General features: G+C 29.3%; 7 protein-coding genes across 7 annotated transcripts; 3 read left to right on the top strand and 4 right to left on the bottom strand.

Moving 5' to 3' along the window:
- Positions 1–105: 105 nt before the first annotated feature.
- On the bottom strand, positions 106–2,850 carry GO595_001754 (mitogen-activated protein kinase-binding protein 1; the record flags this gene model as incomplete). Its single annotated transcript, XM_067914587.1, has 1 exon — positions 106–2,850. The coding sequence occupies one exon, from the start codon at positions 2,848–2,850 to the stop codon at positions 106–108; it is 2,745 nt and encodes a 914-aa protein (XP_067778003.1).
- Positions 2,851–3,123: 273 nt separating this feature from the next.
- On the bottom strand, positions 3,124–4,287 carry GO595_001753 (uncharacterized protein; the record flags this gene model as incomplete). The annotated part of the gene is made up of 1 exon (XM_067914586.1): positions 3,124–4,287. One exon carries the CDS (start codon positions 4,285–4,287, stop codon positions 3,124–3,126), a length of 1,164 nt encoding a protein of 387 aa, XP_067778002.1.
- Positions 4,288–4,616: 329 nt separating this feature from the next.
- GO595_001752 (AAA family ATPase) lies at positions 4,617–6,788 on the bottom strand (the record flags this gene model as incomplete). The annotated part of the gene is made up of 1 exon (XM_067914585.1): positions 4,617–6,788. The coding sequence occupies one exon, from the start codon at positions 6,786–6,788 to the stop codon at positions 4,617–4,619; it is 2,172 nt and encodes a 723-aa protein (XP_067778001.1).
- A 763-nt stretch (positions 6,789–7,551) lies between these two features.
- On the top strand, positions 7,552–12,127 carry GO595_001751 (Serine/threonine-protein kinase; the record flags this gene model as incomplete). The annotated part of the gene is made up of 2 exons (XM_067914584.1): positions 7,552–9,664; positions 10,872–12,127. The coding sequence occupies 2 exons, from the start codon at positions 7,552–7,554 to the stop codon at positions 12,125–12,127; spliced, it is 3,369 nt and encodes a 1,122-aa protein (XP_067778000.1).
- Positions 12,128–14,236: 2,109 nt separating this feature from the next.
- GO595_001750 (3'-5' exonuclease family protein) lies at positions 14,237–15,664 on the bottom strand (the record flags this gene model as incomplete). The annotated part of the gene is made up of 1 exon (XM_067914583.1): positions 14,237–15,664. One exon carries the CDS (start codon positions 15,662–15,664, stop codon positions 14,237–14,239), a length of 1,428 nt encoding a protein of 475 aa, XP_067777999.1.
- A 6,742-nt stretch (positions 15,665–22,406) lies between these two features.
- On the top strand, positions 22,407–23,291 carry GO595_001749 (WD40 repeat-like protein; the record flags this gene model as incomplete). Its single annotated transcript, XM_067914582.1, has 1 exon — positions 22,407–23,291. One exon carries the CDS (start codon positions 22,407–22,409, stop codon positions 23,289–23,291), a length of 885 nt encoding a protein of 294 aa, XP_067777998.1.
- A 133-nt stretch (positions 23,292–23,424) lies between these two features.
- Positions 23,425–25,750, top strand: GO595_001748 (2,3-diphosphoglycerate-dependent phosphoglycerate mutase; the record flags this gene model as incomplete). The annotated part of the gene is made up of 2 exons (XM_067914581.1): positions 23,425–24,249; positions 24,971–25,750. 2 exons carry the CDS (start codon positions 23,425–23,427, stop codon positions 25,748–25,750), a joined length of 1,605 nt encoding a protein of 534 aa, XP_067777997.1.
- Positions 25,751–26,599: the final 849 nt, after the last annotated feature.

Here is a 26,599-nt window from a genome sequence, read left to right as displayed (position 1 = left end):
TCAGATACCATAATAATATTTATCTATATATAAAAAAACAAAAGAAAGTTCTTCTTTTGCATAAGATAAAACCGCAAGTTCAATTCAAAAAGTTGAATGACCAAACTAGAAATTCCCATCAACAAAATCAATTAAGGATTTTAACCTCTTAAGGTTCTCTTCTAACGCAACAGCATTCTTCTTCATCTCGTTAGTGTACTCTTTCATCTTTTTAATTTTCTCTTTTCTTTCAATATAACCTTTTGATTCTTCATCAAAGGTTTCCATTAATGATTTAAGCTTTTTCTGACTCTCTATTTCATCTTCAGTATCAAGTTTCTGTGAAAGAAATTCATTTGCTTGACTAAACATTGATTTCAAATTATTTGCACATTTCATCATTTTTTCAGAAAGTTCTTCTTCTACAATTTTTTCTTCTTCTTCTTCATCTCTGTCAGGTATTTCATCCAACAGTGATTGATTTATTAACAATTTTTCTGATATGTCATCATCAGATAACGAACGTATTTGAGTTTCATCTTCAATGTCAATGTTTTCTTCTTTCACTTCGACCTTTGGTGACTTCTTAGGTGATTTTGCAGGTGGCATTGGAGGTAATCGAATATCGAATATTTCATCGGTTTCTGATATTTGATTATTTTTACTTTTCGTTAGCGAACTTATGATAACTTTATCAATTGTATCGCCTTCGTTATCTCTAGTTTCGTTTTCAATAGGTAATTTTTGTTCAGAATCTTCTTCTTCATAATTAGCGTTCTCATCTTTTTGTTCTGAGTCAATTTCGACTTGATATTCTTGATTGTCGAACTTTGATATTGTTTCTCCACTTGCCCTGATGTAGCTGCACGAAAGTCGAACTGATTCATCTTTGTTTTGTTTGTTGTCAAATTCTTCTAGTGTTAGAAGTGATAATGGATTCGGATTCATTGGTCGTTTTTCAAGTTCATTTCGAAGTTCTGTTGGCATATTCCATCTGATTAAACATCCCGTAAATGTGGAAAGTAAAAGATCGCCTTCATGAAAAGCTATAGATGTAACTACTCCACAAGAATGCGAAAAGTGAAGAACTGTTTCGCCAGAAATTGTATCAAGTAATAATACATTTCCATTACTCATCGCAACTGCGATAACTAAACAGCTTGGATGAATAGCACAACAAACTGGATAATCTGTATGAGAGATGTTGAATTGCCTAAAGATTTTGTACGTTGATGTACAATATAATGTGAGATTTTGATCAATACAACATGCTACAATAAGTTGTGGTCGATCTAGATAACTAAGGTGAAGGATAGAGTGATTTTCATCTGATGCAATTACATTAAATGAATCTGTTTTAATGAATTTGATTCCATTAAGCGATGAAGCAGCAACTAAACGTTCGCCCGCAAAAATGACAGATAAAAGCGGTTTATCTGAAATTTTGACTTTTTGAACTAATGTAAACTTGAGCAAGTCGAAGTCAACATCATAAAAATGAAGTACTCCATCGCCACCAGCAGTAACTAGAACATTTGAATTAACAGCAATGTCCATCACAGAATCATTGCTATCCATAAATGACTTTAGTAAAACGAAGTTATCAATCGAAATCACATGTAAATATCCGTCGTTATCTCCAACAACAACAAAATTATTACAAACAGTACAACATCTTATACCACAAATCTGGTTGATGTAATCTTTCTGTTGATTCTGTATTTTCAAACATGATATTAAAGATTGTGAACTCTTTGATATTAATTCAGCCTTTCTTTGTAATTCCCACATTCTAACAGTACCATCACTACCACAAGTAATCACATTATTAGTACTTGGAACAATAAATATTTTGTTAATTGGTCCTCTATGGTTCGATAAAGTAAGTACAGGCGAACGATTTGATGAGAAATCTTTTTTCCAAATCAACAAATGGCCATCTTCATATGAGCAGATAACATATTTCAATGTCACGCCGACGGCTTTAATCTCTGAGTTTACGTCGGTGAACTTCCCTATGACTTTGTGTTTGTTTCCCTCTTTTTTGAGTACGAATAAAATTCCTTGTGAAGTACCGCATAAAATAATTTCACCATCGAAGCCAAGCGCTGTTGTTTCGCCTCGATTAAGTTTAATTGGTGTTAAGATTAAAGGTGTTTTAGAGTCAAATGAGTTAATCGTTGACTCAAAATAACAAAGAGTTCCATCATTAGTGAGCGTATAGAGTGAAAATGGTGTTGTTGTGCTAAAACAAGCATCAAGAAAATTGAATTTATGATAAGCACCAATGTTGGCATTACGAGAACGTAATAAAATAGGATTTGATTGAGTGGTTTGAGGAATTTGAAAAATTTTTAGATATGAATTACCTGATGCAATGGCAAGACTACAATCAGATGTCATTGCTACTTTGTTGGGAATAGATCGGAGATGATAATATGCTATTGGTTTGGGTCGTGGGAGTGAAAGATCCCAAATTATTAAATATGGATTGGAATCAATTCCAACTGATATAAGCTTGTTTTTTTCAGAATTATAGGAGAGACAAGAAAAGCCTCGTTCTTTCGTTGGAATTATTTTTTCGGATATTAATTGATCAAAGTTTGGCGAAAAATTCAATAAAAAAAGTCGAGAGTCTGTGCCTTTTTCACCAACAGCTAAACAACTTCCTGATTGTGAAAATGATATTGCTGAAATTTCACGACATGTTTCATCAACAACAATATCAATTTTTTCTTGTGTTTCACAAATTATAATTGATATATAACATTGAGAAACAAAAGCGCATGCATCTCTTGCAAAATTTACATCAAAATTATTTGGATGAATTGGATTTGTTCCAATAATTTTGTCAAGAATTGGAGACTTCATCTAAAAAAACGATTATATTGGGGTGGTCCATATGATCGTTCAATATTATACTTTACTGATGTTATTCTTGGAGATTTCACCATTATTAAATCCAACAAACATTTATTTTTAGAATTTTTATCATTTTTAAAAAACATATTATACATTTTTTTTATAGATTATTTCTCAGAAAAATATTGATTGCCATCTATAAATATTATTTAACACAAACTAATATACCTAATTAAAGCCTTTATTAAAATCATATTGATTAGATTTTATTATTGATAAATTTTATTTAAAAGATTTAGCACTTGGTTGTTCAATGGTAGGCTCATTTCTAACAAAAACATTTTCATCAAAAGCGTTCTGATGATTATTTCCTGGCATAAAAACTCTTGCCTGAACAACAACTGATTTAATATAAGGGATTAACATACTTTTAGAAGCCTTTGGATCTATTGCTGCATTAAGCATATTGCATAATGCTGCGAACAATTGTCTTAACTCTGAATCATGTGGAAGCTTTAACATATTTGGTGATAAATTTGTGTATATTTGTTTTAATGAATCAATTAATTCATCATATTGTTGTGTTCTTGGTACTTGTATAAGTGTTTGCACTTTGGAAACAATTTCTTGTAGTGAGTTACATCCAAGTATGTTTCCAAGAGAAGAAATGAAATTAAATTGACCATTTTGAAGTTCTTGTAAAGAATTCTGTAGTTCTTCAATTGTACTTTGTAATTCTTTATTCATTGATTCTGTTTGTTGATTTTGCGCTTTGAGGTCTTCAATTTCCTTATTAAGGTTATCAATTATTTCGAGATTGGCTTGAGATTCTTTGGCATCATTTTCTGTGGGTTCTTGAATTTGTGGTTGAGGTTCTTTGTTTCTGGCTTCTTGTAGCTTTGTATGAAGGATTTCAAATTTTGATTTAGCTTCTTGCTTAAGTTGTTTGATTTGCACTTTTGATGCATCATACTTCTCTTGAAGTTTCTGATTCATTTCTGTAAGCAACGCCACCTGCTCTGTGTTAAATTCTAAATCGCTTTGAAGTGAAAATATTTTGTTATTTAAATTTTTGATTTCGACTTCTGGACTTGAGGGTGATTTAGGAGACATGGGAACAGATCTTACTTGAGTTTGTTTAAGCTTTATTTTTAGATTGCGTTTTTGAGATAATAATTTAAGCAATCTCGATTTTAGCTCAATATTTTCCTTTTCTGTTTCATTTAATATATTATCATAGAACATAAATAAGGGAGATTCTATTTCAGCAACTTCTTGTATTGGACTTGTTGATAACTGTTGGATTTGTTCTTTCAAGTTTTGAATTTGTTGCTGGTATTCCTGAATTTTTTCATCTTTCATCAAGTTTAATTTCTTTTCAGTATCTAGCTCTGTTTGAAGAGAAAGAATTTGATCATCAGGTATTGGCTCGTTTTCTCCTTCCATGTGTTGACTGCCGTTTATAATTTTTTTTTTTTCAAACGGCGCCAAAATATTAGACAGACTTTGTCAATGATATTCAAGTAAATTTGGTGTTATCAAAAATCCGTGGGCAAACGATAGACAAATTGAATGATTGGGAAAATGTTTTCCACAGAAAAAAACTATCGTCATTCTGAAATCTCTATTATTATGGTGTCATTAACAGTAATGTTCAATTTCTCTAATCGATCTTTAAATATTTTTCTTTTTTCTGATCATTATTTCTTATTATGACGAATAGTTTAAAAAAATTTAGATTAAATGAGTTCTTTTTACTTATCCAACAAAATTATTTACTTCGGGGATCGAATTATTACATTACATCCAGGAGTCACCCAAATTGGTTTCGCCAAAGCCTTACCAGTGAATGAATTATCCTCGCACACACCACTCGACACTCCTGTGTAAAGAATAGTTCCACTGGAGCCGCATTGTATTTGGTTTGCTCTTGCATCGATATTCGATTGACCATCGATAGCTATTGCATAATCATATTCACCATTAATAGTATTGCCATCAAGTGAACCCTTAGTGAAAGCCTTTATGTATATAACTCTTTGTTTGTTTGGATCTGATTTTGATTTCGGCAATACGTTTGAAATTTTATTATTAAAGAAATGCACGTCCGAATTATCTTTAACATATAAAACAGCTCTATTCTTGAACAATTCATTCGATTCGATAGTTAAATGTGCATATTCTCCATTAATCGCAAAGCTTGAAGCATGTGAAATTTTATTTTGACGAATTGTTGCCGTCGAATTTTTCACTTTTAAGGTGGAATATAGAAATGTGTTTTCTTCGAAAGTAACATTTGATTTGTTTAATATATCAACATGTTGAGTTGATTTATCGCCGAATTTTGTTGACGCATGATTCATAGATGTTAATCTAATAACAGAATTATCGACACTTGATATTGTCATTGAATTAGAATTAATAATACATTCATCAATAACCATTTGTTTGGTGGACTCGAAAAAGAGGCCGCCTTGTTTATTCTTATGAAATACAGAAGTTTGAAACTTCGCATCTCGACAAGATAAAACTGTAACTCCATAACCTTCGTTCTCATTAAAGAAATTATGATTACAGATAACCATACTTTCGGTATCGGCGGATAATCCATCGCCTCCAGATTTAAGGAAATTACAATTCGTTAATTCGACCCATGAATGATCATCAGCATAAAAATTGGTGTCTTTGTTACCTCGAAATTCACATGATTTACCTGTGAGCTTCGAATTTGTTAATAATACTCCAAAATATTTACAGTCATCAATAATGGTATCATTTAAACGTAAAGTTGATCCATTACCTGCTTCAATTCCATGTCGTTGACTTTTAGTAATTCGACATTTTGTAGCATTAAAGAAACTCTTTTCATCACATAAAATACAACTACTCGATGAATTAGATATCCACGTTTCTGTTAACTCTAAACTTCCTTGTGATAATACTTCACATCCTGTATGACCACAATTAACGATTGAACAGTCAGTAATTTTCGCTTGTGCATCATTTGCTACTATAAGTGCTGCTTGTTCACATGATATGAATCGAATACATTGTCCATTAAGTCCTGAAAATCCATGTACTAATATACCGACTCCATGTATACCTGTAACAATTGTATTATTTATTGTAAATTGGGAACGTTCTCGAATTGTTAACCCAACATTTGATGAGCCTTGAATTGTGGTATTAAGGATTTTAACATTAGAGCCGATACATTCTATCGTTGGCCCATCGTGCCCATCAAGTACACAATGACTAAAAGTGGCTTCGGACTTACAAAAAGTGAGGGTGCCGTTTAATGTAGAGTTCAGAAAAGTCAGTGATGTTGTGATGGGGGTTTCGATGATGTGTTGTGCCGTACATGTACATCCGATCATTTCAACAGTAGCAGTGGATGTTAAGACTATGATTGGTCTTGTTTGAGATACATTACTAATAACACATTTGGAAAGTGCTAGATGTCCTCGATTTAATGTAAAGATCTCACTATCAGATGTTATTTCAAATCCTTCAAGTGTAAGAAGTGAAGACCTAAGTATAAAATGTATGTTATCAAGTTTGACATTTCCTTTGGCAACAAAATGTAATGGAACATTTATTGTGAGTTGTTCTGTATAAGTGCCTGAAGAAATAAGAATAGTACTATTTTCTGGCGCTGTTTCAATTGCAGATGATATAGTTTTGTTTTTGGAATGTGATGAAACTGAAATAACATTTTTATTTGAAAATAATGTATTACTATCTGGTGCATTAGTTTGTGCAATTTTAAGTGATGGTTCAGGAATTGAGTTGATTTCTTGAGGAACAAGATCAGATATTGTATGTTCACTAGTTGTTGTAGTTGTGTCAAGTGCTTTTTTGATTTTCTGTAATGTTTCCTCTTCTTCTTCAGTAAGTGGTTGAGGACTTGCTCTTAAAAGTGAAATAAGGTGAGGGAGATCATCCATTTTTTATTTTGCATTTAGGGTGCCCCAGGAAATGTTTTTTTGTTATAGGAATAATTATCAAGCAAGTAATCTTTCCCATTTGCTTTTCATGATGCCTTTTTAGTTTTCCTAAAGATTTGATTTTTGTAATTAAAATTGTTATAGTTAAAATAATTTTCCAAAATTATCAATATATTGATCAAAATAACAAATGAAATGACAAATAAAGAAAAATAGTAACACGTTCATTTGCTTCAAATTTATGTTGGAATTAATGCGATTCTATTTAATCACATTATTTGTATATTAACAAAAATAACAGCGAAAACAAACGTTTAGCATCAAGAACTTTACCAGCTTTGGAAAATATATGATCTAACTCGAATTTACTATCCAATTTGAATTTTTTAAGAAAAAGAAAAAAATCTTTAAACGGTCTTAATCAATGAATGAAAGCCAAATGCAAGAGTTCTTAACTGTACAAAAGATTTACAGTAATTTGTCAATAGAAATGAGTTCTTCTGACTCTATAAATGTTACTTTTTCAAATTTAGTGACAACTATTGTGATTCAATTTCAATTTCCACCGAATTATCCTCAAGAAATATTAACATGGAAAATTGTTGATGAAGGAAATTTAGATAAATTCGAGATAGAAAGGCTTTCCAAAAAAATTAATCAACAACTTCAAATTACAAAAGGATTTTGTTCACTTTCTCCACTCATTTCATTGATACTTTCTGTTCTTCAAAATGGAATGAGCACTATGTATCAATCACCATCCATGCCACAAATCAAAAAAAAGACAAAAAAAGCACAACAAGAAAATGTCATTTCCAATTTTGACGAATATCAATTGTTTTTCTTTTACAAGGCGCTTGAAGCAAGAGGAAAGAACCAAGAAAGTGAACAAACTTTAGATAGCTGTATTGCTTGTTTACAAGATCTTGGATTTCTCACATCAAAAAAGCCAATTTCTTATTATCAAGAAATGTTCCAAAAGATCACAAATATTCTATCAAATCATTCAGAGACACTTCCATCCATCCGTGACATGATTACTGCCAAAAATATTGTTTATGCAGAAAACCCAAGTGCCATTTCTCATTCTCGTTTTTTCAAACTTTTTACCATAGCTGATTCTCTCGGTCATGGAGGATATGGAAGTGTAATCAAAGCGATAAATAATTTCGACCAAAATATTTATGCGGTAAAATGTGTTCCTATCACAGAAGAAGATAGTGAAGAATCTCTTAAGCGAGAATGTAAAATTCTTTCTTGTATTGAACATCGTTATGTTGTTCGTTATTATTCTTCATGGATTGATACGTGTACACCAGCAGCTGCAAAAGAAATATATGAAACGTTTCACTTCGGTGATGATGATCTTTATGATTCATTAACAGCAACTGTGAGAGTTGATTCAACAACAGAAACTGTTAAATATTGGGATGATGAAACTCAACCTTTAAGGCCTAAAAGCGAAGACAGTGATGGTGGAGGTGATGAAGATGATGAAAGTGACGGAAATATCGTTTTTGGTCCAAGTTCATTTTCGTTTCATTCTGATGATTTTTACTTCGACGATACATCAAATGAATACTTTACAGGAGACGATGACTACATATCGTTTGATCATGGAGAAAATCTTGAAGAAGACTTACATAATTCTGAAGAAGAAGAAGAATCAATAAAAGAAGAAGAGGAAGAGGAAGAAGAATATGAACCACAAAAACTTATCTTTAACCAAAATATGCGTTTCTTATTTATGCAAATGGAATATTGTTCAGGACGAAGTCTTGATGAAATTCTTTTTCATGATGAATCTTTCTTTAAGGATCCTAATCGTCAATGGAAAATCACTCGACAAATTCTTGAAGGTTTACAATATCTTCATGAATTAGGAATTATACATAGGGATATGAAACCATCCAACATATTCATTGATGAGTTTGGTAATGCTAAAATTGGTGATTTTGGTCTTTCTCGATTACAAAAACGAGTTGAAGGCGACCGTTTAAAGACGAATTTTGAAAATCCATCATTACTTGAAGAAGAAGCGTCGGCGACAGGCATACAGGGTTCATTCCCATATACTGCGCCAGAAGTAATGCGTGGCGCTCCATATAATACAAGTAGTGACATGTATTCATTTGGAATTATTTTATTTGAAATCTGGTGCAGATTTTCTACAATGAGTGAACGAGCGCGAATCCTACGGAATCTTGTTAACGATCATGTTGTCCCAACAGAGTGGGCCGAAAGATATCCAATAATTGAACAAATTGTTTCAAGTTTAATTTCAAGTGAGAAACGACCATCAGCACGAGAGCTACTCCAAAGTCGTTCCATCCCATTAATAACAGTCAAACTTACCACAGAGAACATCAGTGATTTATTAGTAGCAATCTCCTCAGTTGATATTCAGCAAAGTCAAGCTGCTAATGATGTCCTTGAGTCATTGTTTTCGGAGACCCGAAAGAAGCAGTTTTTAGTTGACAATCAACCAAGCATCACACAAAAAGAATTCGAAACGAACTCTTTACTTAAAACGACAATTTTAGAATCGTTTACAGAGAACTTACGATTGTTTGGCGGCTCATTATTTAAGTCACCAATTGTTGAACCACTTACGACTGCCAGTTCGAATGGGATTAAGTTAATGTTAAACAATGGAAGTCTTTATGCGTTAAAGTCATCACCATGGGAATACATGTTTAAAGAAATCCTTAAAAACAATATAACGCATTCACGATATGGACAAATATTAAGTTTATATGAAGAACATATTGAAGAACCAAAAACATTTTTAACATATGATATTGTTAATGTTAATAATAATGAAAATGATATTACGCAACTTCTTGAATGCATCGAATTTATCAAAGATTTCATCAGTAAAATCGACGAAAACTTTAAACTTCAATTAATAATATCGAATCAACAACTTACAATTGATTATTATCATGACAAAATGAACATAAATGAAATCAAAGAGAAATGTAATGATATAAATAATAACAAAATCATAAAATTATCAGAAATATCGAATCAAATTAAAGGAAAAGATATTACTGATGACTTCATATCGATTATAAATAACTTAAACTTATGTGAAAATTGTGTTTTTGATTTGTTTTCTCCTTTTCTATTCGATTATAATGGAATATCAATTCGAGTTCTGATTAATGATATATTAATATGTCGAATTGGTTTATTAAGAAATGATTTCATTAAACAATTACAAAGTCTCGATCGTTCCATTAATATAATTAATGAACCTTCGATCACAAGTTGTTTAATATATTTCCATGAAATTTATAACATGATAAATACGAAACCAATTAAAAATAGAGATAAAATTCTCGTGATTCCCTATTGGAAACGTTTTGTGATCGAGAATAATAATAATAATAAAAATAATAAAAACATTTTCGATGAAGAAAGAAATTTGTTGAATCAAAATGATTGGGACGAATTGAGAAAAAGCGTAAACCAATTCGTGAATAAGTTAAGAAGTATCGGATACATTGTAAAAATCGCACAGAATAATGAGGCGTCTTTAAGGAAGTTGGCCGACGACGCATACGAAAATGGGTACAAAAACGTGATTTTGTGCTACAGAAACTTGAGGAGATATGAGTACTTGCTATACTTGGAACACTCGGATAAGGAACTCGAGGAAAAATTGGTGAACTTGTCACATTCGATTAAAATATTTTCATAATTGTATAATAAAAAAATTGATTTTGTTATAATTCCGCAAATAACGCGTTTTTTAACGTGCAATTTTTCATTATTTTTCATGGATATAAGTAGAAAAGGCTTAATATGAAATTAATAGTTATTTATAAATCACCTGATGTTAATTTTATCATATTCTTATAACAACTTGACAAAATTCGGTAAATTTCATATGAAATTTTAATATCCATTTCTTGAAATTCAAAACAGCTTAAAAAATCATTCAGGGAGAATTTTTGCTTGTTAAATTTATGTAACTTTAATGTCATTATTTGAAGGATTTTTCATTTGTAGAGTGAGACAAAAAAAATGAATGAAAAAGTGCCGATTGAAGGTAACGGTCGTAATCTGTACGTTAAGGTGTTATTATGAGCTTCCCAAGCTCACCACGCTTCAAAAATTTTTCAAAAATTCCTAAAACCACATCATCAACATCACCATATAAACGTGACAGATACAGTATTGGTTCAACATTAACAAAAGAAAATACACCACCCAATAATTTTAATTCTCCATATACTTCAAAAGACCAAAGAATATCCAAGCCTTCTATTTATATTAGAGACCTTGATGCAGAAGGTGTTGTTGACGACTTTCCATGTAAACTTATTGATATCAATAAGGATAATGTTATTGCGATTGCTTTAGGTTATTGTGTGTATATTTTAAGAGATAAAAAAGTTAGGCGCTTGATGGAGAGTAAAGTTCCAATTAATTCTCTTTGTTGGGTAGATGATCTACTAGCATTATCAGCTAATGGTTTTGTTGAATTTTGGGATGTTACTCGTTGTTGTGCAGTTAAATCACTCAATCAACACAAAAATCGTGCAGTTGCTCTATCATGTTCAGCACAACTTTTCGCAACTGGTGGATATGATGGTATTATCAATGTTTATGACCTTGAAGGAGAGCCTTTTATTTCATATAAAGCGCATGAAGGTGAAGTTTATTCATTAAGTTGGTCACCTGAAGGTCGTTGTCTTGCATCTTGTGGAAGTGACAAATGTATTGTCATTAAAGTACAAGAAAAGCCGAATGTTATTCATTTCGATAACTATATTTATGCACTTACATGGATTTCTTCAAATATACTTCTTACTGGTGATGATGCAGGTTTTATTCGAATGATAAATATTCGTAGAAACGAAGTTATCGAACTCAATACTAATTCACCAGTTACTGGTTTATGTTATACAAAATGGGGTATTATATCAAGTCATGCAAATGGAACATGGAGTATTTATACAACAAATCTACAAAGAATTGCTAATTATAAAAGTCATAATGCTGAAATATTAAACATAATTTCTAGCATTGATGGAAGTATTGTAGCAACAATTTCATCTGACGAAATATTAAGAATTAATCAACTTTCAGATGAAGTACCCATAGAGCAAGATAGTCCATATCGAAGAAATTCATTATTTGGTTCTCCATATAATAATTCGAGTTTTAATACTCCAAGTCAGCAAACTTTAAACCATTCTTTCCAAAATGTGCAAAGGTTTATTCCTAATTCTCCATATAAATCGCCAAGTGGAACATTATATACAACCCCAACTAAATCATACCGGTACGTTACGACTCCAAGAAAATCTTTTCAAAGCCCAAGATGACTTTTATAGTTTTTATTATACGAGTAAATAAAGTTCCTGTTTTGAAAATGTTGTTTTTGTAAGTTGTGAGGGAAACGGTTGTTTTTTGAATTGAAATGACAACTCTCCATAAATAAATTGAATTGACTTTAATTCAAATATGTCAAAAAAAATTGAGGTTTTTCAATTCATTCAACGATGAAACGCTTTTGTTCTCGAGCAGTTTCAGGTTTTTGTGAAAGAACAACGTTGTCACATCAATTTTTTTGTTTACCAATGGTTTTATATCTATCATTAATCATATACATTTTCCCAATGAAGGCAGAAACCTCAATAACAGATCATAAAATGCGAACGGAAGCTACTCAAGAAGATCATTTATCGGTGAAATTGAACCCTAATTTAAGGATCAATTCATCAAGTATTTCTGTTCATTCTAATTCGACGTCAATTTCTTATTCTACCGAAGCAACTACGTTCACGAATTCATGTAGTTTGACCACAACAACATATATGCCTTCAAGTTCTTTTAAGCAATCATATACATTCACACCATCCAGTAGTTTCAAAAACACAGATACATATATCCAATCAAATTCATTCATAAAATCAAGTACATATGTCCAATTAAATTCATCATTATCAAACAATACATATTTGTATTCATCAATAACTTTCATAGTTTCATTAACAAATTCGTTTTCAATCATTGAGCATATTACAAACACTTTAATTACGACTCATATCAATATTCATATTACTTATATTTCTACACAATTAGTATTTTATGATTATACATTTCTCCAATATTCAACGATTTATAGTTTTTATTCTGATTTCTTCACATTTTATGATGAAGGAGAAATAGCAGTATCAGAATATACACTTTCTGAAACCTCATTAATTGGAATTATTTGCGGATCAGTGGTAGGTGTTCTACTTATCATTGGTATTGTTGTTTTCTTGATCAGGAATCACAAAGGAAGGGAACTTTCAACAAATTCAAGTGAAAACGAAGAAGAAGAATTTGCAGATTTTGAAAAAGTTGACGAAATGTTGCATGAAAATGCGATGCAAGATAAAGACCAATGGATTTAATAAAAAGTATTTGAATTTATAAAAATATAATTTTTTTATATGTAATAAATAATAAGCTCATCATAAATAATCATTATGCATATGTATAAATTAATTAATTGAAATGCAATTTATCTGTGAATTTATGAAAAGTCGTGAAAAAATATTCCAAAACTACAAATTTATAATTCTTTGTATGTGATATCTATGTTTTAATGAATATGAATTACCAGTAATTTTTTAGAATTTCTAGCTTTTTATGAATGTGTCTATTTATGCTTCTCTCTGTAGTTTATATATAAACCAAGAACTGTTATTGAAAGCAAAATTTTTGTGGTTTGAATGAAAAAAAAATTTTTTTTGATTGTTTTATTGTTTTGTTACTTGAGAAAACTACATGGTTATTCCTTTCACAATACATATTTTATTGTTGTCTTCATTAAACACATATATGTAAGTATTATCCAATAAAAATGTATGCTTCTCTTCCTCTGGTGATTTTTTGTAGCCGATTTCGTCTGACATATGAAGACTAAAAAAATCTGAGGAAATATTTTATTTAATCCAACACATAGCGAAATCGTGCTTAAAATCTTTTCGCAACCGTTTAAAATCTTTTCGTAACCGTTTAAAATCTTTTCGTAACCGTTTAAAATCTTTTCGTAACCATTTAAAATCTTTTCGCAACCGTTTAAAATCTTTTCGCAACCGTTTAAAATCTTTTCGCAACCGTTTAAAATCTTTTCGTAACCGTTTAAAATCTTTTCGTAACCGTTTAAAATCTTTTCGTAACCGTTTAAAATCTTTTCGTAACCGTTTAAAATCTTTTCGCAACCGTTTAAAATCTTTTCATGACCGTTTTGAATCTTTCGTGGGTACCTCGAAAATGGTGCACTGCTAGCAGTGGGCAAACGATAGACAAATTAAATGATCAAGAAACAGTTTTCCACATGAAAAACCATCGCTAAGTCATTCTGACATTCGCACCGTCTTCCCACGGAGCTTTGGCGCTAGCAGTCGTAATAACAAAAGTTGTTTGAGATGTTTCATATATTAAATTTTTTTTTGGTCAAATCTTTTTCTAAAATAAGGAATACATTCATACAAAGTTACAGCGTCATACGCTGCATACAACGCGTGGCCATACGTAAACTTTGTTTTGTTCCATTTAAGCCATCCATTTTCCGTCAAGAACTTGAAGTGCACAACTGGCTTCCTCCCGAATGTGCAAACCATTTCATAAAAGTTCAATGAATATCCATAAGACTGAAGAATAGTTTTTTCCACGTCTTCATAATCGAATTTATCATTTATAACATTTTCTCCAAACATACTCTTCAGTTTCTTAATATCCACAGAAGCGCCTTTCATAACGAATTTTTGGCTTAATAAAAAGTTCAATAAAATTTGTTTCGAGTTTGCCTTAAATGGAAAGAAAACATGTATTAATAACGCGCCTTTGGACGTGCACATTTGGAATAGCCTTATTGGATTATTAGAATCCTTTATATGATCTGCTTCCCATTCTAAATCTAATGCTATGGGCTTTCCATCTATGAACAAATTAAGAATTTGCGCTAATTTTGGTGAATCTGTGTTAACTAATAAAATTGGTGTGATTTTGTTGGGGAAAAATTCAAATCCATATATTTGGTTATATTGGAATATGTTGTTCTGGTTAATCCATTCACTCGTTTTAATGATTCGAATTTGATTTTGTGGTTGCGGAGTTTCTTCAATTTGTTCTTCGCTTGACAATTTTCGTGGCTTTGCTTTCGGTGAGAAAATTATTTGATGAGGCGAAGGAATGGAATTTGACGGACTTTGTAAATCATTTTCTTGCTTCGATGGTGTATAATGTATTGGATCATTAGACTTATTGTTTTGCTGCTGTTGCTGTTGTTGTTTTAATGTTTCTTCATTTGAAGTTTCCTGTTTTGATGGCGTATAATGGAAAGGATCATTAGATTTATTGTTTTGATTTTGCTGTTGTTTTAATGTTTCTTCATTTGAAGTTTCCTGTTTTGATGGCGTATAATGGAAAGGATCATTAGATTTGTTGTTTTGTTTTTGTTGTTGCTTTTGCTGTTGTTTTAATGTTTCTTCATTTGAAGTTTCCTGTTTTGATGGCGTATAATGGAAAGGATCATTAGATTTGTTGTTTTGTTTTTGTTGTTGCTTTTGCTGTTGTTTTAATGTTTCTTCATTTGAAGTTTCCTGTTTTGATGGCGTATAATGGAAAGGATCATTAGATTTGTTGTTTTGTTTTTGTTGTTGCTTTTGCTGTTGTTTTAATGTTTCTTCATTTGAAGTTTCCTGTTTTGATGGTGTATAATGGAAAGGATCATTAGATTTGTTGTTTTGATTTTGTTGTTGTTTTTGCTGTTGTTTTAATGTTTCTTCATTTGAAGTTTCCTGTTTTGATGGCGTATAATGGAAAGGATCATTAGATTTGTTGTTTTGATTTTGTTGTTGTTTCATTGTTTCTTTAGTTGTCTTTTGAATAATATTTTCTTGTTTTGAAGGTGTATATTTAAAGCAGAAAGAATCCTTTGATTTATTGTTTTGCTTTTGCTGTTGTTGCTTTAATGTTTCTTCATTTGAAGTTTCCTGTTTTGATGGCGTATAATGGAAAGGATCATTAGATTTGTTGTTTTGTTTTTGTTGTTGCTTTTGCTGTTGTTTTAATGTTTCTTCATTTGAAGTTTCCTGTTTTGATGGCGTATAATGGAAAGGATCATTAGATTTATTGTTTTGCTTTTGTTGTTGTTGTATTATTTCTTCATTTGAAGTTTCCTGTTTTGATGGTGCATAATGAAAAGGATCATTAGATTTAATGTTTTTCTTTTTTGTTTCAAATGTTTTTTCGAGTTCTTCGAATGAATTGATATATAAATCGTTTTTAGTGCAATATCTTATAAAACTCTGCCAAAAAATACCTTCGTCATACATTGGAAAAGTATCCTTTGATCCAAATACAAATAATCCGTATTTTGCTCGAGTGAATAATATATTTATAACATTTTTATCACCCAACAATTCAAGTTCTTTTTGAGAATTAGCTCTAACACAACTAATAATTACATAATTTTTTTCTTTACCTTGAAATGAATCAACTGTTTCTATTTTGATATTAATTTGTGATAACTTCATTAAAAGATTTTTTTGTTCAATAAATGGTGTAATAATAACGAAATCATTTAAATCATTTCCATTTTGTTTAAGTAAATTTAAAAACTTTAAAATATAATTTGCTTCTTCAACATTATGATATGAATTATTTGCTTCATTAATTTCATCTTTAGAATTTTGTACATTACAAAAGATAATTGGAATGTCCGAATTTGGAAAATGAAATCCTTTTAATTTCGAATATGTTCGTTGAGTTCCATTTCGTAAATTATTTTGATAAAAGAAAGTTGAAGATATTTTTGAGATTTCAGGATGCATTCGATATTGTGTATATAGTTTTAATGCTTCACATCCTTTGCGTTCAAGTTGTTGAATTAAGTTAAAATCAAATAATTTCCCAATGTTTTCTTCTGATTTGATAATTGGCTTTTGTTGCTTCGGATCTCCTAATAAAATTACTCGTTGTGCACCATGAATTAAAGGAACCATTAATTCAGATGTTACTAAATTACATGCATTATCAATTATAACAACTTTATAACTGATGTTACGTCTTCGGAAACAATAACCGCCGGTAGACTCACAACTTGCACAGACGATATCACTTTTTGATATGACCGATAGTTCGTCTAATTTTTGATCTGAAAAAGAATAAGGTACTGGATGAAAGAAATTAGCTTTAAAATTGCACCCCTTTGATGATGTTCTACATGCCTTTATATTAGTACGAATAATATAATCAAAAAGTAAATCGACTGAAATGTCATATTTGGAACATAACAAAACAGGCTTAATCCCTGCTTTTGCAAATGTATAAGCTAATGAAGCAGCAATTAAAGTTTTACCGGTGCCTGCATACCCAATGATGTGTGTAAATTGTTGCGATAGAGCTTTTTGAATAATTTGCATTTGATTTGAATCGAACGATGGAGATTTTGAGAGGGGTCTAAATGGGACCGCCGAAGATTTGTTCTCTTTGTCAAAGGTTGACTTCTTTCCAAGAATCAAATCTGCAATGAACTTGTTGGTACAGTTTGTATTCCCATTAAATATGTTTAAAGCTTTTAATTGACGTTTAAATGGTGATCTTCTTGGTTTAGGTGTTATTATCATTATACTAGAGCGATTATTAGACAAAGGGTTATTTTGAAAATAAACAGTAACATTCATTTTGTCATCTATTTCAGTAATTTTTCCATTTTCAGTAGATGCTTGATTATGAATAATAAGTTTTGATCCTAAAGTAACCATGGATAAAAACTCTTTGTTAGCTTGGAAAATGCAATGATTTTTATCTTTCCATTGAACATTTACTTTGATTCGTTTCTTTTCAAATTCTTCAACAACATATCGTTCTTCAGATTTGATGAAAGTGGAAAAAACATTACGAAGATCATTCCTTGACTCATACCCAAGTTTATTTGGCAAAACGACTTGAAAAATAGCTGATTGACTTTTTTGGCAATTTTGGTTTATCTTCTGAATGTTTTCTTTAATTTGATCTGAATCTAATTGAACCATTTCTTGTAGTTCTGGATCTTTGACTATTTCTTTCATAAAATATCCTTTTGAAATAAATGGTAGAAAAGAATGACTATCAATATCTTCCATCATAAGTTTTTTGTGAAACTGGCATGTGCTTCGACAAACAACAAACATCCTATCTTTTTTGAGTGTATAAGCAATACCTAAATCAAAAATATTTGTCGAGCCGCATATTTGACATTTTAAAGGAACAAGTGAAAATGGATTTGCTTTCGGTAGAACAACTTTGTCATAACGCTGGTTTATCAAATAATGAACTAAATGACTAAAACCATTCGTAAATGTTCCAATGTTGCAAAAATAAAGTCCTGAGTTTTGACACTGAACCAAACAATTTATGTCTTTGACGTGGCAATATGCACACTGTGGTTCAGACTCCATCAAGAAAGAGTTAAAAAACTATTGCTGTGAAAACTGTTTTGGCAAAATTTGAATTCATGAATTGACTATCGGCATATTGAAATTGAACATAATGTATTCATTTTCGAGCTATCGTAAATTCTTAATTTGAAAGCCTTTTTCGGTTGGCACTTTTTACCATGTTTCACTTCGGTTATGTTATGAAAAAGTGGATTCCTTTGTCACTTTTTTGCCGTTCGAACAGTCAAATATTTTTCACCTGAAAACTCGCCACTTTTCAAAATGATAAAAGCAAGAATTAAATTCCTTCAATATTTACAAATAACAGAAAATATAATATGGAAAATAGAAGAAGATAATATTAATGAAGATGTTGAATTCGTGTCAAAACAAATTGATTTTAATTATCCTAATTCTTTTATGTTAATAATAAGTCAGATGTTATATTCATCTTTTATATCTCAAATGAAGAACATAAATGTATATATTAAATTTGTAAGAGAATTTTCTACGAAAAATATTGAGTTTAATCTGATTGATAGCTTCGCTTACTTTCTTCTTCATTTAAAATCTCAAGAATCAAAATATATACTTTTAATGATGCATGAACAAAATCTTATAAACACTAAAATTTTGAAATCATTGAAACAGTTAAAATCTTCAATCTCTCATTTGAATGGTTCCGATGATAATCTATCAAATGAAGAAATAGAAAATCATAAAAAATTAAATGAAGAAAGACATAATCCAAAAGAAATTGCGAAAATCATTCGAAATGATGAAATAGAAAAACTACAAGAAATATCATCACAAACAAATTTTGATTTTAATCAAAGAATTGAACCATCAATTTATGAAATATGTTCATTTATTAATAAAGAAAATGTTTCATTAATTGATTATGCAGCATTTTTTTCTGCTGTTAAATGTTTTAAGTATTTACTTATGAATGGTGCAAATGTAAATAACACAGGTAAATATGCAGTTGCAGGTGGAAATTTAGAGATAGTTCATTTATGCGAACAGAATAATTCAACATTTAAAGATGTATATGAAACAGCAATTGAATTTCATCGAAGTGATATCTTCAAATATTTTTATGAGAATAAAATAGTTAAAATTGAAGATATAGAAGAAATAGGAAAGAAATGTGTATTTTGTAATAATTATAAAATTATTTATTTTTTGGATAAAGAATTAAAGAAAGATGTTATGATGAGTACAGCTGCAGAAAGTGGTAATATATTTCTCTTTAAATATTTTTTAGAAGGAAATAAAATGCCAAAAGATATTTTGATTTCCTCCATTAAATCAAGAAATTTTGAACTTGTTAAATATATTATTGAACAAGGAAATAATATTAATGATATAGATTTTTGTTTATTTTTTCCATAATATTTAATGATTTGATGTTTCATTATTTGGAATAAAATTTATATTAATAAAAGAAATGTTAATTTGTTATATTCGAAATACATTTTAATCATTCGAAATTTTAATATAATATTTGGGAGTTATTTAAATCATTTTATACTGCACTTATAAGAGCATCTTCAATTGGTATATTAGATATAGTTAAATTACTTCTCGAACAAAAAAAAATTTATGTTGATGCTAAAGATATTTATTTGTTTTATTTAAAATTTGTTTTGTTAAATTAATATTTCTTAATAACATTTGGGATTTATCCAAAATATTTAACACAGCACTTATGCATGCATCTGAAAACAACCATACAAAAATAGTTAAATTACTTATTGAACAAGAAGGAATTGATATAAATGCTAAAAATATTTATTTGTTTTGTTTGATCTCTATTTTATTTATTTAATATTTTGAAGTAATATTTGAAAATAATTTGAATAATTTAAGACAGCACTTATGTATGCAACTAAAAACAATCATAAAAAAATAGTTAAAATCCTTCTTGAACAAGAAGGAATTGATATTAGAGCAAAAGATATTAACTTGTTTTATAAAATGTTTACAGTAATAATTTGATATTTTGAAATAATATTTAAAAATTATTTAAATTATTTAAAACAGCACTCATTTATGCAAGTGAAAAAGGTTTTGCAGAAATAATAAAATTACTTTTAAAACAAAAAGATATTGATATTAATTCTAAAGACATTTGTTTGTTTTATATCGAATTTATTTTAATAATTTTATATTTCAAAATAAAATTTGGAAATTTTTTAAATTATTTAGAACTGCACTTATTAATGCATCTTCAAATGGTCATTCAGAAACAGTTAAATTACTTCTTGAACAAAAAGGAATTGATATTAATGCCAAAGATATTTATATGTTTTATTTAATATTTATTTAAAGAATTTAATATTTCAAAATAATATTTGGAAATTATTTAAATTATTTGAACAGCACTTATTAAAGCATCTAAAAATGATCACATAGAAGTAGTTAAATCACTTCTTGAACAAAAAGGAATTGATATTAATGCTAAAGATATTTATTTGTTTTATATAAAATTCATTGAAATAATATGATATTTCAAATTAATATTTAATATTTTTATTAATATATTTAATACAGCGCTTATGTTAGCAACTAAAAAAGGTAATATTGAAATTGTGAATTCACTTCTTGAGCAAAAAGGAATTGATATTAATGTTAAAAATATTTATATATTTTATATAAAATTTGTTTTAATAAAATAAAATTTTATAATAATATTTGGAAATCATTCAAATTATTTAATACAGCACTCATAATAGCAATAGAAAATTATGAAACTAAAAAAGCTAAATTACTTCTTGAAAAAGAAGAAATCGATATTAATATTAAAAATATTTATTTTTATTTATATGAAGTTTATTTTAACTTCCTGATTTCTCAAAGTAATAAATGGAAATTCTCAAAATTTTTGAAAACAGCTCTTATAATAGCAATTGAAATAAGTATATCAGAAATTATTAAATTACTTCTAGAAAAAGAAGGAGTTAACATCAATTCTAATGATGTTTTTTTAGATAATTAAATATTCGTTTAACCGATATTCTATTTCACAATAATATTAGGAATTTATTTTAAATATTTAAAACAGCTCTCATGTATGCAGTTGAAAGGAATTGTTTATCATTTGTTGAATTACTTTTGGAAAAAGAAGCAATTGATGTAAATGCCAAAGATTTTAATTTATTTAATTCTTTGTTTAATTTATTTTTTTCTAGTTTCAAATATTTTTTCGGAATCTATCAAAAATATTTAATACAGCACTTTTACTAGCAATAAAAAATAATTATAATGATGATGTTAATACTGCAATTACATCTTTACTTATCATGCATAAAAAATGTGATGTTAACATTAAAAATATATTTTCGTTTTATTTAACGTTTATTTTTGCTAGTTGACATTCTAAAATAATATTTGGAATCTATTCAAATTATTTAAAATACCACTCATGTGTGCAATTGAAAAAGGTAAAACTAAAATAGTGAAACTACTACTTGAAAAAGAAGGAATCGATATCAATATTAAAAATATACTTTTGTTTTATTTAAAATTTGCTTCGATCATTTTATCTTTTAAAAAAATATATAAAATTTAATCAATTTATTTAATACAGCACTTATAATTGCAACTATGAAATGTTGTACTGAAATAGTCAGATTACTCCTTGAACAAAAAGGAATCGATGTCAATGCAAAAAATGTATTTTTGTATCCTTTAAAGTTTATAATTTTTAATCGAAATTATAAAATAATGTTTGAGATTTTTTTGAATAAATTAAAACAGCACTTATAATAGCAACTGAAAAAGGTAAAACTGAAATTGTAAAATTACTTCTCGAAAAAGAAGGAATTGATATCAATATTAAAAATATACTTTTGTTTTATTTAAAATTTATTTTAATGTTTTAATTTTTAATTGTAACATTTGGGAATTGTTTTAAATATTTAAAACAGCTCTAATGATAGCAACTCAAAAAGGAACCACAGAAATAGTCAATCTATTCAAATAGTTTATTAGAATCTGAATAAATATTACACAAATTTTTTAAAAATGTGACTCAAATATAAATTTTTTGGAGGTATGTTTTTTGTTTTTCTAGAGAAATTTATTCGCAAACGATCTTTTTTTTTCTCGTAGTGATCCAATTGAATGTCAAAAAAATAAACTAATCAAAAAATATTCTTATGAAACCGTTTATCGTGAACTAATGGAAGCCGGAGAACAAGTTTATTACGTTTCTGCATTCGAAGACGAAACAGATCAAATTGCTATTGGATGTGAAAGTGGGAAGCTTTCTATAAACGAAGTTGAAACCAACAAACCAATTTACTCAATATCACTATCAGATTCAATAAATGTTATCCGTGCTAAAACCTCAAGTGTTCTCTACACCTCTACAGAAGAATTTGTTTTTTTGATAGACACACGTGAAAATTCTCAACCAAAAGTTTTGTTTAAAATTCCATCTGGAATAACTGACTTTTGCATCCATGATAATTTAATCGCGATAGCCTCTTATGATGATGATATAATTTTAAGTGACAAACGTATCTTACGTAAATCAAAACAAAAAGGTGTTCTTCCATCAGTTTGTACATCGTTAACATTTTCAGACTCCAGCCATATTATTTCTGGTTATATTGATACCTCAGTTGGTGTTTGGAATCTTTCTAATTCTCAATTCACAAATTTTGCATCTACGAATACAACTCAAATGAATCCATCTGTTATTCATTGTGTTGCTTCTAATGGACCTTCTATGGTTGCTGCAGCTCGCCAAACAGGTCTTGCTTTATTTTACAATGGAAAATGTGTTGCTGATTCATATTTCGAACATGAAGGCGCTGTTCAATACGTTGAATTTGCGAAATGTTTCAACGAACCAACAGTTGTCTCTGGAGCATCTGATGGTTCATTAATGGTATTGGATTGGGAATCAAAGAAAGTAATCGATTGTTTCACTATCGATAATGAAAAGGTACAATGCATAACATCAAATTCGAAATTCATTGCTGTGGCTGATACATCTGACAACGGAAATATAGGAATTTTTAGACCTGAAGATTTTGGCAATGAAGAAGAAGAAGAATGAATCTTATAAAATTTGACTTTTCTTATTTTTTTAATAAAAATAGATCATTGTAATAAAGAATTAGAACAATTCTCTTTCGAATTAAGCATAAAAAAGGTGACCGTTTGATGTACGTACGTTAGCACCAAAACAAATGGAAATTGGAATCACTCCAATTTTCCAAGTTTCTAAGTCAACTATCGAAAAAGCAGAATATATAGCAGAAAGTCTACCAAATAGTCCACTTGAAATTGCAAGTATTGCACTTTCAAATGGTCGAACAATTAAAAGACTGGCATGTTGCATTAAACTTCTAAAATTATTCAAAGAATCTATTCCTGTTACAAAGCTTAGTGCATCTGAAGGAATAAACATTGATAATTTAAATCCAAATTTTGAAAAAGATTTAACAATTTCATCAAAATTTAAAGAAACAAGTATCACAACAATATTTTCATGTGTTATGGCATCTATTGGTGCTCATGCTGTTGATACATACATGGAAAATTCTTCATCACCAGATCCCTTTGCCCAATGTGCACGAGTTGCATTTAGGTTAACATGGTTAATTCATTGTCGTCATGAAGCATTAGTTGGTATAGTTAATAGAAACCCAATTAAAATCACAAATAATGCACTTCGTCTTTCATCTTTTCCTGATTATGTAACAGAGCCACAACGTGCAGCTTTGTTTTCGTCTTTAAGCTGTCCAAACAAGATTGATATACGTCTTCTTGCATATTCACTTCCAAAACGTATTCTTCGCGATAGTTCTAAATCGTTTTATTCTGATTTACAAGCGCTTCTTAATGAAGAAAAGAAAGAACAATTAGAAATTCTTGAAATCAAAGTTGAGAAAATTCTTGTAAACAAAGAAACTCCAAAATTTATCGGCACATCATTGACAATTAATGATTCACTTGTAGCATATTTAACAATTAATTTAGACGAAATTTCTAATGACCCATATCGAGAAATGGTTAATTTATTTCTTTTCGAAATGTATACCGATAAAGAAATGTTAAAATTTAAAGAAATGTTTAAAAAGGCAGCTGAAAAAGCATCAAAACTAAGTGTTAAAAGTGTTAAAAAATATTTTACTATTCAACATTTTGTGTTACATGATATACCACCCACTAAAAAAGAATTAATTAAAACAGTTGATATGCAAATGAAAAATAATGATAAAAATAATCATAGTGAATTTAGAAGAAAAAAAATCGATGTATCTTTGGTTGATATGTTTCTTCCACAAAAGGATTTCATTGGAAGAAACAAAAATATGAGATGAAAGCAAACCAAATTTTGTTTGTAAAAAATTGTTTAACATTTTTTTTTTAAAATGCTAAAATAACTCTTCGTGAAATAATCGATTTATTTGAGTTTAAAAGAATATTTTAGACTAAAATAAAATTAAGAACAAATAATATAAAACCAATTTAGAAATATCTTTATTTTAGAATTTTATTAATAAAAGTATTTAGTTAAAAATTATTTTAATCTTTCATCAGACTTTGACTAATGTTACATATATAAATCATGTTATTTTTTTTATTTGTAAAAATTTCGTAAATATTCACAAATATCAACTAGAATGTCTTCATAATCCAATTTGATTACTCGAATTTATAAATTTCACATCACATTTCCATGATAATATTTTCAATATAATATATTCAAAAAGTTAATTCTAAGTTCAGTGGTCATTTCACTTTGGATTGATGACTGCCAAATATCAAATTGTTCTCCTCCGTCACGGTGAATCCCAATGGAACCTCGAAAACAGATTCACAGGTTGGTATGATTGCGATCTTTCACCAAAAGGTGTTGAAGAAGCAAAGAATGCCGGAAAAGTTCTCAAAGAAAACGGTTTCGAATTTGATATTGCTTTCACATCAGTACTTAAGCGTGCCATCCGCACACTTTGGTTAACACTCGATGGACTTGATCAAATGTACATCCCAGTTATCCGCTCATGGAGACTTAACGAACGTCACTATGGTGCTCTTCAAGGTCTCAACAAGGCAGAAACAGCAGAAAAGTTTGGCGCTGAACAAGTTCTTCAATGGCGTCGTGCTTATGCTATCCCACCACCAGCTCTCGATAAGACATCCGAATACTATCCAGGAAATGACAAGAAATACAAGGAACTTGACCCATCCGTTCTCCCACTTCACGAATCACTTGCTACAACAATTGATCGTGTTATGCCATTCTGGCACGATCAAATTGTTCCAGCCATCCGCTCTGGAAAGAAGGTCCTCATTGCTGCTCACGGTAACTCACTTCGTGCCCTTGTTAAATATCTTGATAACATGAGCGAAGATGATATCGTTAACCTTAACATCCCAACTGGTGTTCCACTTGTTTACGACTTAGATGAAAACCTCAAACCAGTTGGCCATCATTACCTTGGTGACCAAGAAGCAATTCAAGCCGCCATCAACGCTGTTGCTAACCAAGCCAACAAGAAGAAATAAAAACTTCAGCCCATAACGATCTTATTTTATTGTTTTTTTGAAGTCATTTTAATTCTTATTATTGGAAACTTGTTCTATTGGACTTGTTTTTTATTGATATTTCTTGTAGTGTTTTATTATAAAGTACTTTTTTATAAAGAATGAGGCATGAGTCTAGAAAACAAATTTCAGGATTAAATTATTTAAACACATACGATCAAAATCAACTTTTTCAATACTCTCGAAAAAACATGTTTTTCATATATATAAGTCTGTTCAAAGTCAAAATATTCCGATGATATTGACTAGTTTATAATATTGTCAAAAGATTCTGACAAAATAAACAAAAAAAGGTTAATAATTATGTGTCATTTTGAGACTTGAATTTTTGATTGATGCTTTTGGTTTTTGGCTTGCAACACAAGAGAAAGTGATAGGGTGCCCCAGTGGTTTTATGCAAAAAATGCTCATTATTATCATTAATTTTATGTTTACCTGATCGTAAAAACAAATAATATTCAGTTCATGACATATCAATCAGATATATCTCTTTTTTTCAGATATTGAATAAAAGTTTCTTACCTGATTTTAATAAGCGATACAGAATTATATGGTTTACTTGATATAAACATGTCAATCATATGGCGGTAATATTTTGTTTTATATATTATCGTTATTTTAAATTGGGTATTTAACCGATTTAGTGACAAAATATTTGCATTATGAATTCTTTCTATTTTTTTTGATCTCGACATTATATTTTTAAATAATTTCCTCTTGAATTTTCATATAAAATAATTTCCGAAACTTTTAGATAAATTTAAATGAGAAAAAATGGTATATGACATCAATCACAAATGACTATCTTAA

The sequence above is a fragment of the Histomonas meleagridis genome (genome assembly GCF_020186115.1).
Source record: "Histomonas meleagridis strain 2922-C6/04-10x chromosome Unknown contig_15, whole genome shotgun sequence".
Lineage (NCBI taxonomy): Eukaryota > Parabasalia > Tritrichomonadida > Dientamoebidae > Histomonas > Histomonas meleagridis.
The sequence above is the reverse complement of the archived record's forward strand: the minus strand, read 5'-3'. Positions and strand labels throughout refer to the sequence as shown.